Source organism: Patella vulgata, chromosome 6 (genome assembly GCF_932274485.2).
Source record: "Patella vulgata chromosome 6, xgPatVulg1.2, whole genome shotgun sequence".
NCBI lineage: Eukaryota > Metazoa > Mollusca > Gastropoda > Patellidae > Patella > Patella vulgata.
Window position 1 is genome coordinate 52,581,498 of NC_065884.2, and position 18,112 is coordinate 52,599,609.

General features: G+C 36.5%; 2 protein-coding genes across 2 annotated transcripts; one reads left to right on the forward strand and one right to left on the reverse strand.

The window, feature by feature from the left end:
- Window positions 1-450: 450 nt before the first annotated feature.
- On the forward strand, window positions 451-4,813 carry LOC126824366 (uncharacterized; the record flags this gene model as incomplete). The annotated part of the gene is made up of 6 exons (XM_056101750.1): window positions 451-988; window positions 1,207-1,407; window positions 2,773-2,934; window positions 3,288-3,602; window positions 4,012-4,155; window positions 4,722-4,813. Coding segments are annotated over 6 exons (1,452 nt in total), but the record flags the coding sequence as incomplete, so codon positions are not given.
- A 3,987-nt stretch (window positions 4,814-8,800) lies between these two features.
- On the reverse strand, window positions 8,801-11,878 carry LOC130013167 (tripartite motif-containing protein 45-like). Its single transcript, XM_056101842.1, has one exon. The coding sequence runs from the start codon at window positions 11,249-11,251 to the stop codon at window positions 9,773-9,775; it is 1,479 nt and encodes a 492-aa protein (XP_055957817.1). The 5' UTR covers window positions 11,252-11,878; the 3' UTR covers window positions 8,801-9,772.
- Window positions 11,879-18,112: the final 6,234 nt, after the last annotated feature.

The following is an 18,112-nucleotide window of genomic DNA, read 5'->3' on the forward strand; positions in this document are numbered from 1 at the left end:
AATCTGGTGTTCAGGAAACGCTGTTATTGTATTTATACTAAACTGCCGTTGCCTTGTATCGCACATAATATTTATCAGTATTGCAATATATACTTTTCTAATATATGTTACTTTGCTATGTTTACCATTTTCCAAGTGGGACAGTATTTTGAACATAATGTGCTGGGAATTCTCAAGCCCCTCATAAAAAATTCAAGGCAAAAAAACCTCGAATGCAGATGTATCCGCAAAATATTCTAAGATTCGCAAACTACGTAATAAATACAATGTGGCTCATAGAAATATAGTTAACCCTATTTACTCGTTCGCCGTTTCAACGTCCGGTTCTTTCATCATGATGGGGGATACTTATGTTGAAGAGTTAAAGTAGTAAGTTTTAATATTCCGAAATCACTCCATTATTCGTATATATTTGTTTTTTTAGCTCTTAGTGTCGCTCCCGTCCCAGATTGTAAAAGTTTATTAGACGTAGTCGCAGTTGTTGACGGTTCGGATAGTATCGCAGCTGATGATTTCATTCTATTGAAATCGGCTTTAGAATCTCTAGTTACTGATTTGAATGTTCAACCAGAAAACACACGTTTCGGTGTCGTTTTATTCAGTTCAAATGTAGCTGCTAGAATCGACCTCAGTGGAGATGCTGCCAGTCTCATCACCGGAATCCAGGGTTTAGCACACCCCCGTGATGGTACAAACACCGCTCTAGCTATTGCTGAAATGAATGCCATGGTTTCTGCCTCACGAAGACCGGGAGTTCCAGTTGTTGGTGTTGTCATTACTGATGGTATCTCTAAGGATCCAACTGCCACCGCCCATCAAGCTGCCTTATCCAGAGGTCTTGGAATTAATATGGTCGCCATTGGTGTAGGAGCTAATGTTGACACCCTGGAACTGCAATCTATTGCCTCAAATGCTCAAGTTCTCACCACCTCCAACTTTAACCAGATCGGAGCACTTTTGAGTAACCTTGTACAGGTTGTGTGCCCAAGTGAGTATAACAAATTAATTTGAAATATCACAAAGAGCAACAAAAACGTCAAAATATATTAGAAAAGAAGTAAGTATATGATACCATAGTTTGGATTTGGAGCGGTTAACTAAGTTGCATATAAAGATAAATGTTAATTGGGATGACGTGTTTCTATACTGCTACCAATTTAGGATTCGATTTCATAATATTTATTTAATGCTTCCTTTTATTTTTAGCAACCACCACCACAACAACCACTACAACTACAACCACACCAGCACCCACTACAACCATTCCCACAACCACACCAACAACAACCACCACCACTACTGTAAAACCTGACCTTTGTGCAGGATGCAAGATGTCCAATGGTATAGGCTATAACCCACATCCCATAGATTGTCAGAAATATGTCCAGTGTGAATTCGGATTAGAGGGCGTCATTAACTCGGTAATAAGAGACTGTGGCCAGGGACTTTTTTGGGACCAGGATCTGTTGACTTGTAACTTTCCTGCTGCTGTCAAGTGCGCTGCTGGTGAGTACAGGTTTTTAGTCAATCGTGGTGGAGTCTATCCACGCTGTAACGTAGACATTTATAACTTTATTCATTTTGTACTAGTTATTGTGTCTCCAGTTTTCAAGTGGCCGTTGCCGACGACTTTCTATGTTTTATAGATGCATGCTCTAACTAGAAATCCCGATCCATATCAATCCGTAATGCCACTTACTGAAGTTGGACTTGCAAATCACTAATATGCAAATCGTCCTAATATTCTCCTTAGTAAGTTGTGCTGCCCTTTCAACCATTAAATATTTCAAAATTAACTTATTTTGTAATGGCAATACTATTTTTTTTTAGATCCCTGCAAAAGTATGTACACCCAGACTTACAAACATGGTGGAAATTGTCGAGAATTTTACGGTTGCGTCAACGGTTCATCTGTGGGACAATGCTGCGCTAAAGGTTCTGCTTACGTTTCTGGACAGTGTGTTTATAGCCAAGGATGTGATGCTTACTGTGCAGGAGATGTTGTCAATACTTGTAAGTAAACACTGGCACATATTTTACTAAATGCTTTTACCCTGAAATTGCTCTAATTGCATTTTTCGCACTAGGATATAACTTAAGACAGTAAAAATTACTTAGTTTTAGTAAGAAGCCTTATTGGTGGGTCGATATCTACCTACACAAAATCGATGAGCACATCCAAACAATGATTTTATTCATTTAAATAGAAAATCGAGCATAAATTCCAAAGACATTTCATGAATAGCCGGAAAAAGAATTTAGCATACCATTAAACATCATAAATGGATTAATAGAAGCATAACACTTGCCCGATACAATACTGCCATATGACACGAGCACAAATATACCATTTTCTCTGGACTGGACCGCACCAGGAAGTACACCTATCTTGAAAGACAACACTCGAGTGATCATTGCTATTTGCCATGATCTGCCCCCCCCCCTCCCCCAACACACACACTCGTATGATTCAGTTTCGTTTGGTATTTACAAAGATACGGTGAAATGAAGATTCGTCAACATTCGTCATCACTGCTGAGGATTTACAAGCCAGCGTCAGCTATAGTCTTCTCTGAACCCCGACCGGATCCAAGCCGGGACATTACCGTTGATATTTTGAATAAATGTTTTGAGTTAAATAATCGATTTGGAACATTTTATCGAGGATTAAACCCTGGAAATGAGACATTCTCCGAAAATACAAATAATACACTTATTTCTACCCCATCATTTCAATAATGAGTATTTATATTCTTTAAATTCTGATTTCAGTTTGTGACAAACGTGCTGTGTACGACAATAACCGAGTCTTTGAACAACTTGTGTCAAATTATCATTGGGTTCAGATGGCATGCGCACCAGGCACAGCATACAACCCTGTAGAATGCGGATGTACAATTTTGGTTGATGCTGTCGACACCCCAGTCACAAACCGTAAGTACCATTTTCTTATAGGACGCAGTTTAATAACTTCAAAATTTGATGTCCGACCACGAGGGTTCTCACCTTGACGCATTTATATTTCATTACCTCGTTAACTGAACACGCTTTAATGTTCCGACAGACTGGGGAAATTTTCTATACTATATAGCATACTTTTCGAGCCTCAACAGTTTTAAATTTAACGTGGACAATCCTACCTATCCTCAAGTGTTTTGTTCGAGTAAACGATGTCATGTTCGACATAAGACTTTTAAAACGAATGTACTTCCTGATGATTGTGTGGTTAAATAGATGGAAAAGTCTATAAAGTATTTTTATTTTAATATAATATTAATATTTTACAGAATGTAAACGAGTTGTTTATTTGCCATTTGACAATGATGTAACCGACCAGTCTGGAAATGGTAATTACATCGAGAATATTGGTGTCACCGTGAGTGCAGGTGTGGCTTACTTTGATGGACAAAGTGGTTTGAGAATCCCAAGATTCGCCAATGTTGAATTCGGCACCAAACTCATCATAAAAGTGACTTACAGGAAAAATGGTGCTGCGTATGGACAGGAGGCTATTGTATCCAATGGTGATTGTGGAAAACCAGGATCACTCCTCATCGCCTTGAATCATCAAACCACATTGTTTGGTCTACAAACTATCACTGGTAAAGCTGGAGCCGTTTCAATTCCCAATGCGGTAAGCCATTATATTTCCAAACCTTTTAATTCGAATTTTCATCCCAACTGGGTTTATATCATAACGTGTTAGATTTTTTAAAAAAGGAACGGGTTTTTATTTTAAATTTTCATTGGATATATCATTTTCATGTATCTATTTTAATATTTGTATGCTTAAAAGTTCATGATATTTATTTTTAAACTTAAGAATTGTCATATTTGTTTTTATATTTAAGTATATAAATAGTATTGTGATATCTTATAGCCCATCTCGTATATTTCACCATATGTTTGGCGCCATGTAACCACATTTCATATAGCGACAAGCACAGAATAGTTGATTTCTACCTCTTCTGAGTCATACATACAATATATCACTGAATACCTTTTTGTGAGCGTGGACAGTTTTAATAACTTACAACAAAATAACTCATATTATTTTATATCTGCAGGTTGGCTGGAATAATCTCATTTATAAAGTAGAAGGTAAACTTCTATCAGGATCTGTTAATGGTAATGAAGTCCATAGTGTTATTGATGGTAAGTGTATAAATATTTTGTTATAACCCTGTGTGGAAACGGGAATTAAATCATAGCTAGTTAGTCTAAAAAAAATTGAATCGGTGTTGGTTCACTACGTTGTATTTTATGATTTTTGTGTTTATCATTCATCTTTTAAAATTATTGATTGATTTTAAACAATTTCTTCATTTAAGCGTCGAATCACTTTGGGGAAGATAAATTATGCAAGATTAGATAAAGAGTTGTTCGTTTTTGTTAAAACAGTTAAAAAATAGATAATGAAAATGAGTATATTGAAATTTTCATTCAAATTACTTTATTCTGTGCGAAGTTATGGGTGTTTGAAGATGTAGAGTTGATTGTTTATTATCGTAGAAAGTCTCGATTATCCATTTTATCGTTAAATAAGTATATATCTCTGGCGTTCTAATCCATTTAAATATCTGTCATCCGATGGCTAAAGAGTTGGTTATGGGCTTATGTAAATAATAGTTCGAAGCCAAAATATAAACCTGCAATAGACCGATTTAGCTCTCACGTAATGCACCTTTAATAATATAAGTTACTAAAAATTGTATTTTAAGGTGCAGTAAATAGAAGCCAGTGTGCTCTACAGATTGGTCGTGGTACCAGCCTTAATAATTTCCACGGTTACATCGATGAGGTGAGTATTTAAAAACAAAACATACTGCACTGAAACACTATTGTGTCATTAAGAACTTGTCTATCTCAATAACCGCGAAGATGGTCAATCTACTATTAACATTTAGTATATCTTTTAATTTCGGTCGGCCTACACTACATGAAAATCTAACTTTTTTTGGTACATTTTGTCCCCCTTGACATCTAATGTAAACTTCTGTGGTCGGATAAAATGTTTCTTACACAGGCTTAAAGCGTCTGTTCATTGGCTTTCAAGAACTTTTTCTTCTTGGAAAACCATATGAACGTCCTGCCGATCATTTGTAAGATTGGGTGTTGAAGTTGTGTTCGATTCCACGTTGCAAATGATCGACAAAGAATGGATATAAAAGTACAACATGAACTCGTTAGCAATGAAATATTTGTTTTATTCTGTAAAATGCTAACTCATCAGTAATTTGTTTTTTGTTTCTTTCAATTCAGTTGTCCGTCTACATGTGCTGAACTACACCGACCGACTTGGAAGATAGAAGAAAAACCAAACTTATGTGATATATATTTATAAATCAATATTGTCTCTAATATTATTTTATTATTAAATGATTTTAATGTAAATTTACTAATAGAAAATAATGATAATTTATTATAAATATTTAATGTTCAAAATAGTATTCCGAAATTTAAATAATATAAATTTATATCATTTAAATTTGTACATTAACTGAACACGATATTTATCAAAACCATAACAATTATGGTGACTCAGACACACTTTTAGAAGGCCAAGGCCTTTTCTCAAGCCATTTGTTTAGACATTTAAAGTTGTGTAATAAAATCAAATTTTGTAAACATATTTTGATTTGAAATAATTGTATCATTGTTTAAATCTGCGAAGACTTTCAATCCTTCAAAATGTCCAGTACCAAAGATTCGTGGATCATATTTGACATATTTATCACAAAACCTTTAACATTATCATGTAAACACATAAATCATATTCATAAAGAAATATGTCATCCAATATTATTTAACTTGAAATAAACACGATTCATAAATGTATATAATTGTTCATCTTTTGAAACAGTATAAGGTTCTTTTACATCTGTGCGCCTGACAAGAAAAACGCACCAATTCGTCGGAGTGTCACAAGAACGATGTCGACCCAGGGCCATACTGGGCAATTGCTCGGCTGACCCAGATTCAATTAAGGTTCCTATTACTAAAGAGCTTGGCGTTAATTTGAAATCGAGGCCTCCTTATATATAAAATGAATATTGGATATGGGCGAACTGACGTTTTTTATCTAATTTTTCCTTACACTCATTATAAGTAGTGTCATAATTTGTATATGACCCGAAAAGAATTTAAGGTACTCTCTTTTAGTATATTGCTTAATATCGTCTTGTGATAAGCATATCAGTAAACATTGTGTTTTCAGAATTTGTCTATTCATACCATAGTGATTCTTCAACGCATTTTTCCTTAACGCCGAATAGTGCTGAAGTGAAATAGGTGTATCTTCCTATGAGGGAAATTTTGCCCGGACAGCGGCGCTACGGCCTATTCTTATATCGAATTTTAACTGACAAGGGATTTTTACGTGCACGCCAATGTGTACACGGGACTCGGATTTTCATCCCATCCGAACAACTAGCCAACTGTCCTTGTCATACCCACCGTCTTGCAAAACTGACAAGGAGAAACCACGCAGAATATCCCGGTGAACTTTCTCGGTCAACACCGGGAAGTCCAGGCTAGCGAGCCAGCGTCTTACTCCCTTAATCACCCGAATAATGCTAGCAATTGTCTTGTAATAAACGCGTAAACCCTATATTTTCAGAATGTGCCGTTTCACCTAGAATATTATGGTGCTACTATTTTCTTGTAATAAGCAAAAATAATGTACCAGCAGGCGTTGCATTTTCATAGTGCATTTAACAGTCAACGCCTATCATCTTATAGTCCTAATATTGTCTTATAATAAACACATACTGTATATACATCTGTAAACGCTGCGTTTTCAGAATTTGTCTTCTTGTGCATTTTCACGTATATCGTTTGTGAGACTTAAACATACATTGTGCGAGAGATAAATCTGTCTATTGCAGGTCTTTCTTTGTGCCTGAAATGTTATATAAACTATTAATTACATTTATTAACATAGAGGGAGGGGGTTAACGTCAACTCGACACAAATCAGCAAAACATGGGCATACAAAAGGGGAGACACGAGACAGAGAGAGAACTACAATTTGTAGATGGTGAAATTTAATGGTGGTCTGCCTCCATTTCAATTTTCTGTAAATTATCGAATATTCGTTGCAGTAATTATACTAAAGTGCTGACAGGGGCGTACGGGCTCGATGAATGTTAGCGGGGCAGAACCTGACATGCCCAAAATAATGTCGGGTTAACAGACGTTAGCTCTGGTTATCTGCGAGATGCGAAATCACACTCTATGGCAACCTGAATTTCAATTAACCAATCAGACTGTTGAATCTGCATTGACAAATAATAATCGATGCCCGAACAATGTCGCACAAAGTAGAGTGACTTCGGGCGAAATGTTCTAATCCATGGTCAATTCAGTACAAATTCGTGGTATTCAATGAAAATATGGGGTTTAACGTCCACGCGACACAAACTAGGTCATATCGGGACTAACATATGTTCAATTTTATTTCAATAATTCGCTTGTGCGTAGGGGCCTTTAACAATGGGAGGAAACCGGGGGACCCTGAGAAAACTCTGGAGATTGGACAGGCGACCCTACTCCTTGTCACGTACAACCGGGGAATAGAAACCAAACCAGTGGACTCAATGACACCTTATATGATACAGCGCGCACGTGCTAACCATTCGGCCATCCAACACCCCTAACAAGATGAAATAATAATTTTTGTTTTCACTTTTCCCTTTTGTCCGAAAAGTCAGATTGCCTGAAAGTTAGGGGGCAGCTGCCCCCTGACCCGTAGGCCTATGTGTGCTGATACTTGACGATATTAGGTTATTTGATAATATTGGGTATTATTTGGTAGAATATCATAGGGTATTGGGTAGAATTGGGTTATTATTTGCTTGTTTTGGGTGATATAGGGAGGAAAATGAAACAGCTAGACATTGGTAATCGCATTTGAGGTACATTTCCCGCGATATAACTCGCTTTATTTGAAAAAAATCAAAGTAATATGCCCAGTTTGCATCATTATGTTGTAATATTGGGTAATATGTGGTAATATTTGGTTGTATTGGGTAGTATTGAATAAACCGTCCCGCCCACGGAAAAATGCTTCTGGTTGATGATCCAGAAAGAAGACTCGCCTGTGCAGTGTGGAGGGCGTGTAACAAAGGTGTCTGGATTCATTAACATCTGATAACCATGGTGACCAGTGTTCAATTTGATTTCTCTCGTATAAAATCATGTGCGTTTACCTACCACAAATAGCAGACGACCTGGTGCATAGAAATGAAATGAAATGGGATTTAACGTCCTACTGTTCTGCTTCAAACTGGGCTAATGAAGACGGACATACACCATAGTGTGCCATAAGGGAAATTTTGCCCGGACAGCGGCACTACGGCCTACTCTTATATCGAATTACAACTGTCAAGGGATCTTTTACGCGCACGCCAATGTGTACAATGGGACCGAACGACTATACAGGTGTCCTTGTCAGGCGTCACTGACAAGGGGGAACCACGACGGAAAATGTGGATAAACGTTCTCCGTCAATGCAGGGATCGAACAGCCGACCTCCAGGATAGCGGACCAGCGTCTTCCCCACTTAGCACAGGTGATCCCTCTCACGCCTAGATTTTATTAAGAAGCATTCATGTTTTGGATATCTTCGCTGGTCGGTAGAACAACGGAACAGATTTCAATTTGACGTGATTTGAATATACGGTTACAGTGGAGGTATTGTATGCAAATCTACCAATTCATTGCCGGAATACACAATAAATATCAGCCACTCTTTAAAAACAAATTCAACATACAACAATTATGCAATTTATTAGGCGCATTTGATATAAGAAAAAGCTGGGAGGATTCACATCATGTAAAATATCAACTAATAAAATTCCCTACTAAAGATGGATTATGTAAGGGCTAAATCTATCTATTACAGGTCTTTATTTTGGCCTTAAGTAATTGAGGCATGTATTCATACAACAAGCCACGTAATTAATACACACAACCTTTTCTCTTGGGAAATAGTCGGGTAAAGATAAGCCATAATGAGTGGATACCTAGAACAAATTGCATCAGAATTTTTCTCGACGGAATTTGGTAGAGGGGTCCCTGAAGGTCTCCCAAACATAAATCGTCCAAAATAAAAAGATATGTTTTCAAGTAATTAGCAAAAATGATCTAGGGAATGGTTGAATTTGGAGGGGGTAAATGTATTACGGGTAGATAGAAAGTGGTACAGATGGCTCAGAAAAACACAGCTAAATGACGCCAACAATTAGCATAAATCCAATATGGCCGCAATGGAAACTTAACACTCCGATATGATCTCGGGAATGGTTGAGTTTAGAGGATGCAAATGTATTACGGGTAGATAGGAAAGGCTACCAAGGAACTAGAAAAACAATGCCAGGTGACGTCATAACGTCATACGGCCAACAATTAGCATAAATCCAATATGGCTACCATCGAAACCTTAAAACTCCAATATCTCGTGAATGGTTGAGATTGCAAAATTACGTCTACCAGAAATACATTTACACCCTCCAAACTCAACCATTTCCGAGATATCGGAGTTTTAAGGTGCCAATGGCGGCCACATTGGATTTATACTAATTACTTGAAAACCTATCTTTTTATTTGGGGCGATTTTTGTTTGGGAGACCTCCATGGGCCCTTCTACCAGATTCCGTCGAGAAAAATTCTGTTGTTATTTGTTCTAGGTCATTTATTATATTTACCGGACTAAAATGTTACGAAAAAAAGGTGTAAATCAATGTATTTACATGCGCAGTAATTGTTTAACCTAACTCTTGGTCTTCCGTCTTCGGATAACAATCTTTTTAAATGTTACTGTGATTTTAAACTGACTGTGGACTAAAAATCCACCGTATCGAAATTTATTCCAATCTACAAAGCGCGAGTTAAACCAATATTCTCCAAAACGAGCGGGTGTGAACTGACAATTATTGACTTCCTCCACAACAGATGTACCGTTTTCTGTAGGGTTAAGTAGTTCAATAATGAAATTAGCTCGACATGATAGAATATCTGGATCATCTAGTTGGCCAAGTTTGACTGAGACCATTAATGAAGGGCCCGGTTTATTAGTATTACTCATTACACCGATACACCAAGGTAGACCCCAGACATATTTCTCCGACCCATAATAAACACCCCAAGTTCCGACGTCACAGAAAGCAAAAGAACTTTCAAACCTACTACCTTGACATGATATAAGTCTGCCAATTTGTTTGGTCAAAATTGCTTTATCTAAAACTTGCTCTTCAAATAATACATATTTCATATCCGGTAATTCCAATTGTTTATAACAATGCTTTTCTCTTTCCCGACGGGCCAGAGGTATTCGTTTCAAGACTGAAACAATGGATGGATCTCGCAGAATATTTGTGGAATATTCAACACTAGCTTTTAAATTCTCTGTTAAAATTTTAGTATCCCACTTTAATTTGCCAAACTCGGATTTGCATCTATCATTTAACGCTTCATCGCCGGTCTTTCTCATCTCATCTTTAAGGGTTTCTCCAATTCTTCTGACCTCTGCGCATATTTTATCGACCTGTCGATCAACCATGTTGCAGGATCCTTGAATTGTATCTTTTACCACCGCGTACTTCAATTCTAAACATTTAGAAAATGTCTCCAATTTATCAATATGGATTTTCAACTGTTCATTTAAAACCTTCAGTTCTTCTTTCGCTTCCCTCTTTACATCTGCATCATTGCAATCATATATTCTGTGTGTGCTATGGGAAATATTACGACTATCATTGTCGACGACCAATGAACAGTCGTCACAATAAAATTGTTGGTCGATCTGATGGCGAAATGTCACTTCATCACTAATAGTTTCACCCCTCTTTGATTCTAGATCCACAACTAAAAATTCACAAATTCGGGTAACATTATGATCTTTGCAAGCCTTTAATTTATCGTGAAGGATTCTACACTTTACACAAAAAGATTGTTGACAGTCCTTACAACTGAACATCGAAGAAGAATTTGCACAAACATCGCATTGAAGAACGTTGGTTTCAGAATTAAGCACAGTGGTTAGTTTCGATGTAAATTTCCGAACTCCACCAACAGGGACTTCTATATTACAACGGCACAACGGGCAAATAAAGTGATTATTAGTCGCAGTTTTGTTGACGTAATCATCTAGACAAGTGAAACAGAATGTATGATTACAGTCGATTATTTTAGGTTGATTAAAATCACTCAAACATATACTACACAATTCTTTATTGTTCTGTTCAGCCATAATGAATTTTGTGTAGAAATTGTTTTTAACACTTACTTGTCTTTAAAAATATTCACATGCCTAATTATAAAGTCAATTGACAGTAATCGGGGCAACAGATATAATTATATAGAATCTCCTACGAGTCTTTTCTGACATCAAAAAATATCAACACAGCCGATTATGTCAAAACGAACGAGGCTTTGCCGAGTTTTTTTTTACTTTATCGACATCACCCAACCGTTTCTTACACGCACAAAAAATAAATATAATTCAGTAAAATATGAAAGTTATCACACAAGCGATATCTACTATAGAATGTGTTATTGGGTGATAATAGTGGTTAGTCTTCAACTGCAGAGATATATTGTTTCTACAATAAAGATGACTCTTTGAACGTAGCCTATATATATATCCAATCAAAAGAAACGTACTCCGAAACTATCCCAGTGATTGTCGTATAAACGGGTTAAACTATATGTATGCGCTTGAGCCATAACTGTTCGTCGATTGACACAGAAGATTGCAGAATACTATACACATCACTGTCCTGAATTTCACAATGTAGAAATCCACGTCATGAATTTCGCCATATTAGATTGCAGCAAAATAGACTCTTTGGTATTATAATCAATAAGACACATTGAATGACAACAATCTACCAACATATACTACATGTAACTGTATATAAATATTTATATATTTCTATGAGCAACAGGTTAAGCTTACCGTGACGAGTGACGTCAATTACATAGTCAAGGTCACTAAGACGTATTCTAATAACGCAGACGTTAGTGTGTTGTAAACTGACGTCTTGGTGACCTAGACTTTTGTCGGTGAAGCGGCGAAAGCAGACGACACCCGACAAAGGTAGACTCGTGATACCCAACAGAATACCACAAAATTACACAGCTTGGCAGATATGTCAATTGGTACTAATCTACATAGATTTGAATGTTGTGTTGTGAAAAGGTTATTTTGAACGAACACTGTTTAGCAATCATTTCTTAAATGGGTATTATACTCGATACACCAATTGTCCTTTTATTAAACATAATATTATGCGCATACATTGTATGGCATATGCCCGTCTTCATCAGCTCAGTTTGTGCAAAACAGCAGAACGTTAAACCCTATTCCATCATTCATTAGCGCTGTTGGTTCAGAACAAATGGATGGTAAACCACTCACCTGGGCAGTTTTTCTAAATTTTAGCAATTGTGACAAAAATCAAATGGTGTCAAATTTCAACTATTTGTATTATAAATTCTTTGTCAAAGACTATGATATCTATTTAGCATAACAATATTGTTATTCTTATTGTCTTTATGTGCTTATATGATTTACAGCGTGCATAGATGTTTACCTTTTCAAGTTTATTACTAGCGTCATCTTCAGCATTGAGAGCTGTGCCCAAAACCTGCTTTCGGTCATCTTTGGAAGCTGCATGCAGAATCTTTATTAATTTTCTGACATACACTCGTTTATATCCACACCGTATGTCTCAGAGTGCCGCTTCTTGGGTATTATACGACTCATCATTGGTCATCTAAAATCATCCGAATTCAATATCTAATAACTACTGACGCGAATATAATCATTGTCGTATGTCAAAAGATCTTTGATCAACATTATTGACAAATTACGCAACACATAGCCAATTAATATCGGTATTAAACGATTTACTAACCCAATTACCCACCGACTAATATCTAAGAAAAAAAAAAACCATAATATTGGGATTAAGTTAATCTCACAAAAGGAATACAATATTGTACAAATTCAGTATTATATTTACATCCGATATTAATATGGAAATCAGTGTTTAATCATGTGGCAAAAATAGTTACGGTACCTGTAAACAATGTACTTTCATAATTTAGTTACTTATGCCTTGGAATTGTCTTTAACATCTAAAACTGTCATTGAGTCGACTGGCGTGGTTTCGAATTCCCGGTTGTACGTGACAAGGAGTAGGGTCGCCTGTCCAACCTCGTGGGTTTTCTCCGGGTCCTCCGGTTTCCTCCAACTGCTAAAGACCCCTACGCGCAAGCGAATTATTGAAATAAAATTGGACCATATGTTAGTCCCGAAATGACCTAGTTTGCGTCGAGTGGACGTTAAACCCCATTTCTCTCTCTCTCCTTTAACATCTAAAAATGCGTATATTTTCTTGTTATATTAGATATCATAAGACACTTCATTTTCATAATGTCTCTGCGTTAACAGTTTCTGTTAACAAATCAGAATAAAGACTATGTATTTTACGAAACACATCAACTATGTTCTTTTTAACAGTCTATCTTAGCACCTGATATATAAGATGCGGGTAAAAACTGGATAACAGGAAATTCGATAAACCGTATTAATTTTAATTATTATAAACATAGTCTAGTTGCATTTTCCGAAGTCTCTAGCAGTGCTAAAATATTTTTATAATAAGAGCATATCAGATACCTGTACATTCGGCATTTTCAGAATTTGTCTTTAATAATCACAGTTTAATTATGGTACGTGTAATTTGTTTCTTTGTGCTTTGGAAGAGTCTTTATTACAGTCGCTCCTAGAAAATATTAGATATAAGCACAAATTAGTTATGTCATATGCTAATATTGCAATTACCGAATTTGTTTACTTATGCCTTTGAAGTGACTTCGACAGTATCCCCTAGCATCTTCACTTAATGTGATATTTGTATATTTCTTGCAATGTCTATATGTATTCTTGTGCGGTCTTCCTGCGTTAGACTCTGCTATGTTTTCAGAATTTGTTTACTTTTGCCGTGGAAGTGTTTTTATTAACACAGCCTCCCCTAGCATCTTGTAGTGCTAATATTTCCCCTGTAATAAGCACATAATAGATACCAGTAATATTCTAATTATGTCTGAGAGTATTTTGTAAAACGCAATCTCCCCTGCAGTGCTAATATATCCTTGCAATAAGCACATAATAGATAGCAGTAGACATTGCGTTTTCAATATGTTTAATTATGACTTGGGAGTGTTTTTAACATAGTCTCTCCTAGCGTCTTATAGTGCTAATATTTTCTTATAATAAGCACGTTAGATACCAGTAGACATTGCGTTATCCAAAGTTGCCTACCTTTGAATTGGAAGTATGTTTAACACAGCCTCCACTAGCATCTGATAGTGCTAATATTGTTTTGTAATAAGCACATATTAAATACCAGTAAACGCTGCATTTTCAGAAATATTCCTGTAGTGAGTACAAATTAGTTAGGGCAAATGTTTACTATTTGGGAGTGTCTTTAACACAGTCTCCCCCTAGCATCTTATAGTGCTAATACTTGTAGTAAGTACATATTAGTTAGGGCACTTTCATAATTTTGTTGTCCTGAACACAGTCTGCCCTAGCATCTGATGATGCTAAAATCCTTTAGAATAAGCACATATTAGATACCAGTAAACGCTGCGTTTTCAGAATTGGTTTACATGTTAGTTGGAAGAGTCTTTAACACAGTCTCCCCTTGCATCTTATAGTGATAATATTTTCTTATGATAAGCACATACTAGATACCAGTAAACGCCGCGGTTCCGAGGAATTGTTTTACCTCTTCCTTGGAAGACTTTTCCTACATGTATGGCATATGCCCGTCTTCATTAGCTCAGTAGGAGCAGAACAGTAGGACGTTAAACTCCATTTCATTTTCCTTGGAAAACTCTTTAACACAGTCTCCTCTAGCATCTAATAGTGCTAATACGTTCTTGCAATCAGCACATATTAGATACTAGTAGACACTGCGCTTTCAAAATATGTCTAATATTTATTCCCCTAATATTTTAAAGTGCTAATATTATCTTATAGTAAGCACATATTATATACCAGTAAACGCTGCGTTTTCAGAATTCGGTTACTTGTTCCCCGGAAGCGTCTTTAGCTCAGTCTCTTATAATAAGCACATATTAGATACCAGTAGAGACTGCGATTTCGAAAGATGTTCCTTGGAAGTATTTTTAAAACGGTCTCCTCTAGCATCTTATAGTGCTAATATTGTTTTGCAATAAGCACATATTAGATACCAGTAGACGCTACGTTTTCAGATTTTGTTTAATTTTGCCTTGGACGTGTCTTTTCTTAATACAGCCTCCCCTAGTGCTATTATTCCCTTTGTAATAAACACATAATAGATACCAGTAAACGCTGCATATTCAAATATGTTCTAATTATGCCTGGAATCATTATTTAAAACACAGTCTCCCCTACATTGGTAATAGTTCCTTGCAATCAACAGATAGATAGCAGTAGACATTGAGTTGTCAGAATTGGTTGTCTTTAACACATTCTCTCCTAGCATCTTATAGTGCTAATATTTTCTTATAATAAGCACATGTTAGATACTAGTAGACATTGCGTTATCCAAAGTTGTCTATCTTTGAATTGGAAGTATCTTTAACACAGCCTCCACTAGCATCTGATAGTGCTAATATTGTTTTGTAATAAGCACATATTAAATACCAGTAAACGCTGCATTTTCAGAAATATTCTTGTAGTGAGCACAATTTAGTGACGGCAAATGTTTACTATTTGGGAGTGTCCTTAACACAGTCTCCCCCTTGCATCTTATAGTGCTAATATTTTCTTATAAGCACATATAAGATACCAGTAAACGCTGCATTTACAGAAATATTCTTGTAGTGAGCACAAATTAGTTACGGCAAATTTTTACTATTTGGGAGTGTCTTTAATACAGTCTCCCCCTTGCATCTTATAGTGGTAATATTTTCTTATAAGCACATATAAGATACCCGTAAACGCTGCATTTTCCGAAATGTTCTTGTAGTAAGTACATATTAGTTAGGGCACTTTCATAATTTGTTGTCCTGAACACAGCCCCCCCTAGCATTTGATGGTGCTAAAATCCTTTATAATAAGCAGCATATAATAGATGCCAGTAAACGCTGTTTCCAGAATTGGTTTACTTGTTAGTTGGAAGAGTCTTTAACACAGTCTCCTCTAGCATCTTATCGTGCTAATATTGTCTTATGATAAGCACATACTAGATACCAGTAAACGCTGCGGTTCAGAGGAATTGTTTTACTTCTTCCATGGAAGACTTTTCCGACATGGGTTCCCCTTGTCAGTGGTGCAGAACGGAGGACCTGACAAGGACAGCTGCCTAGACGTTCGGATGGGACGAAACACCGAAGTCCCATGTACACATTGGCATACACGTAAAGGATCCCTTGGTTGTTGGAATTCGATATAATTAGGCCTTAACGCGGCTGTCCGGGCCAAATGTTCCTCATAGCACACTGTATGGTATATGCCCCTTCGTTAGCTCAATAGCAGCAGAACAGTAGGACGTTAAACCCCATTTCATTTCCTTGGAAAACTCTTTAACACAGTCTCCTGTAGCATCTAATAGTGCTAATACGTTCTTGCAATCAGCACATATTAGATACTAGTAGATACTGCGTTTTCAAAATATGTCTAATATTTATTCCCCTAATATCTTAAAGTTCTAATATTATCTTATATTAAGCACATATTATATACCAGTAAACGCTGCGTTTTCAGAATTGGGTTACTTGTTTCCCGGAAGCGTCTTTAGCTCAGTCTCTTATAATAAGCACATATTAGATACCAGTAGTGACTGCTTATTTGAAAGTTGTTCCTTGGAAGTATTTTTAAAACAGTCTCCCCTAGCATCTTATAGTGCTAATATTGTTTTGCAATAAGCACATATTAGATATCAGTAGACACAACGTTTTCAGATTTTGTTTAATTTTGCCTTGGACGTGTCTTTTCTTAATACAGCCTCCCCTAGCATCTTTTAGTGCTATTATTCCCTTTGTAATAAACACATAATAGATACCAGTAAACGCTGCATATTCAGAGATGTTCTAATTATGCCTGGGATCATTATTTAAAACACAGTCTCCCCTACAGTGGTAATATTTCCTTGCAATAAAAAGATTAGATGGCAGTAGACGTTGAGTTTTCAGAATTGGTTGTCTTTAACACATTCATCCCTAGCATCTTATAGTGCTAATATTTTCTTATAATAAGCACATGTTAGATACCAGTAGACATTGCGTTATCCAAAGTTGTCTACCTCTGAATTGGAAGTATCTTTAACACAGCCTCCACTAGCATCTGATAGTGCTAATATTGTTTTGTAATAAGCACATATTAAATACCAGTAAACATTGCATTTTCAGAAATATTCTTGTAGTGAGCACAAATTAGTTACGGCAAATGTTTACTATTTGGGAGTGTCTTTAACACAGTCTCCCCCTTGCATCTTATAGTGCTAATATTTTCTTATAAGCACATAAGATACCCGTAAACGCTGCATATTAGTACATATTAGTTAGGGCACTTTCATAACTTGTTGTCCGGAACACAGCCTCCCCTAGCATCTGGTGGTGCTAAAATCCTTTATAATAAGCAGCACATAATAGATACCAGTAAACGCTGTTTCTAGAATTGGTTTACTTGTTAGTTGGAAGAGTCTTTAACATAGTCTCCCCTAGCATCTTATAGTGCTAATATTTTCTTATGATAAACACATATTAGATACCAGTAAACACTGCGTTTTCAGGGGAACACGTGTACTTGTTCCTTGGAAGACTTTTCCGGTGTAGTTTCTCTTTGTCAGTGGTGTGGGATAGGACGAAACAGTGATGTCCCGTGTACACATTGGCGTGCACGTAAAAAATCCCCTGGAAGTTGGAATTCGATATAATTAAGCCTTAACGCAGCTATCCGGGCCAAATGTTCCTCATAGCACACTGTATGACATATGCCCGTCTGCATTAGCTCAATAGCAGCAGAAGAGTAGGACGTGAAACCCCATTTCATTTCCTTGGAAAACTCTTTAACACAGTCTCCTCTAGCATCTAATAGTGCTAATACGTT

Excerpts from the sequence above, each read along its gene's own strand:
- LOC130013167 (XM_056101842.1), bottom strand. The coding sequence starts at position 11,251 with ATGGCTGAACAGAACAATAAAGAATTGTGTAGTATATGTTTGAGTGAT.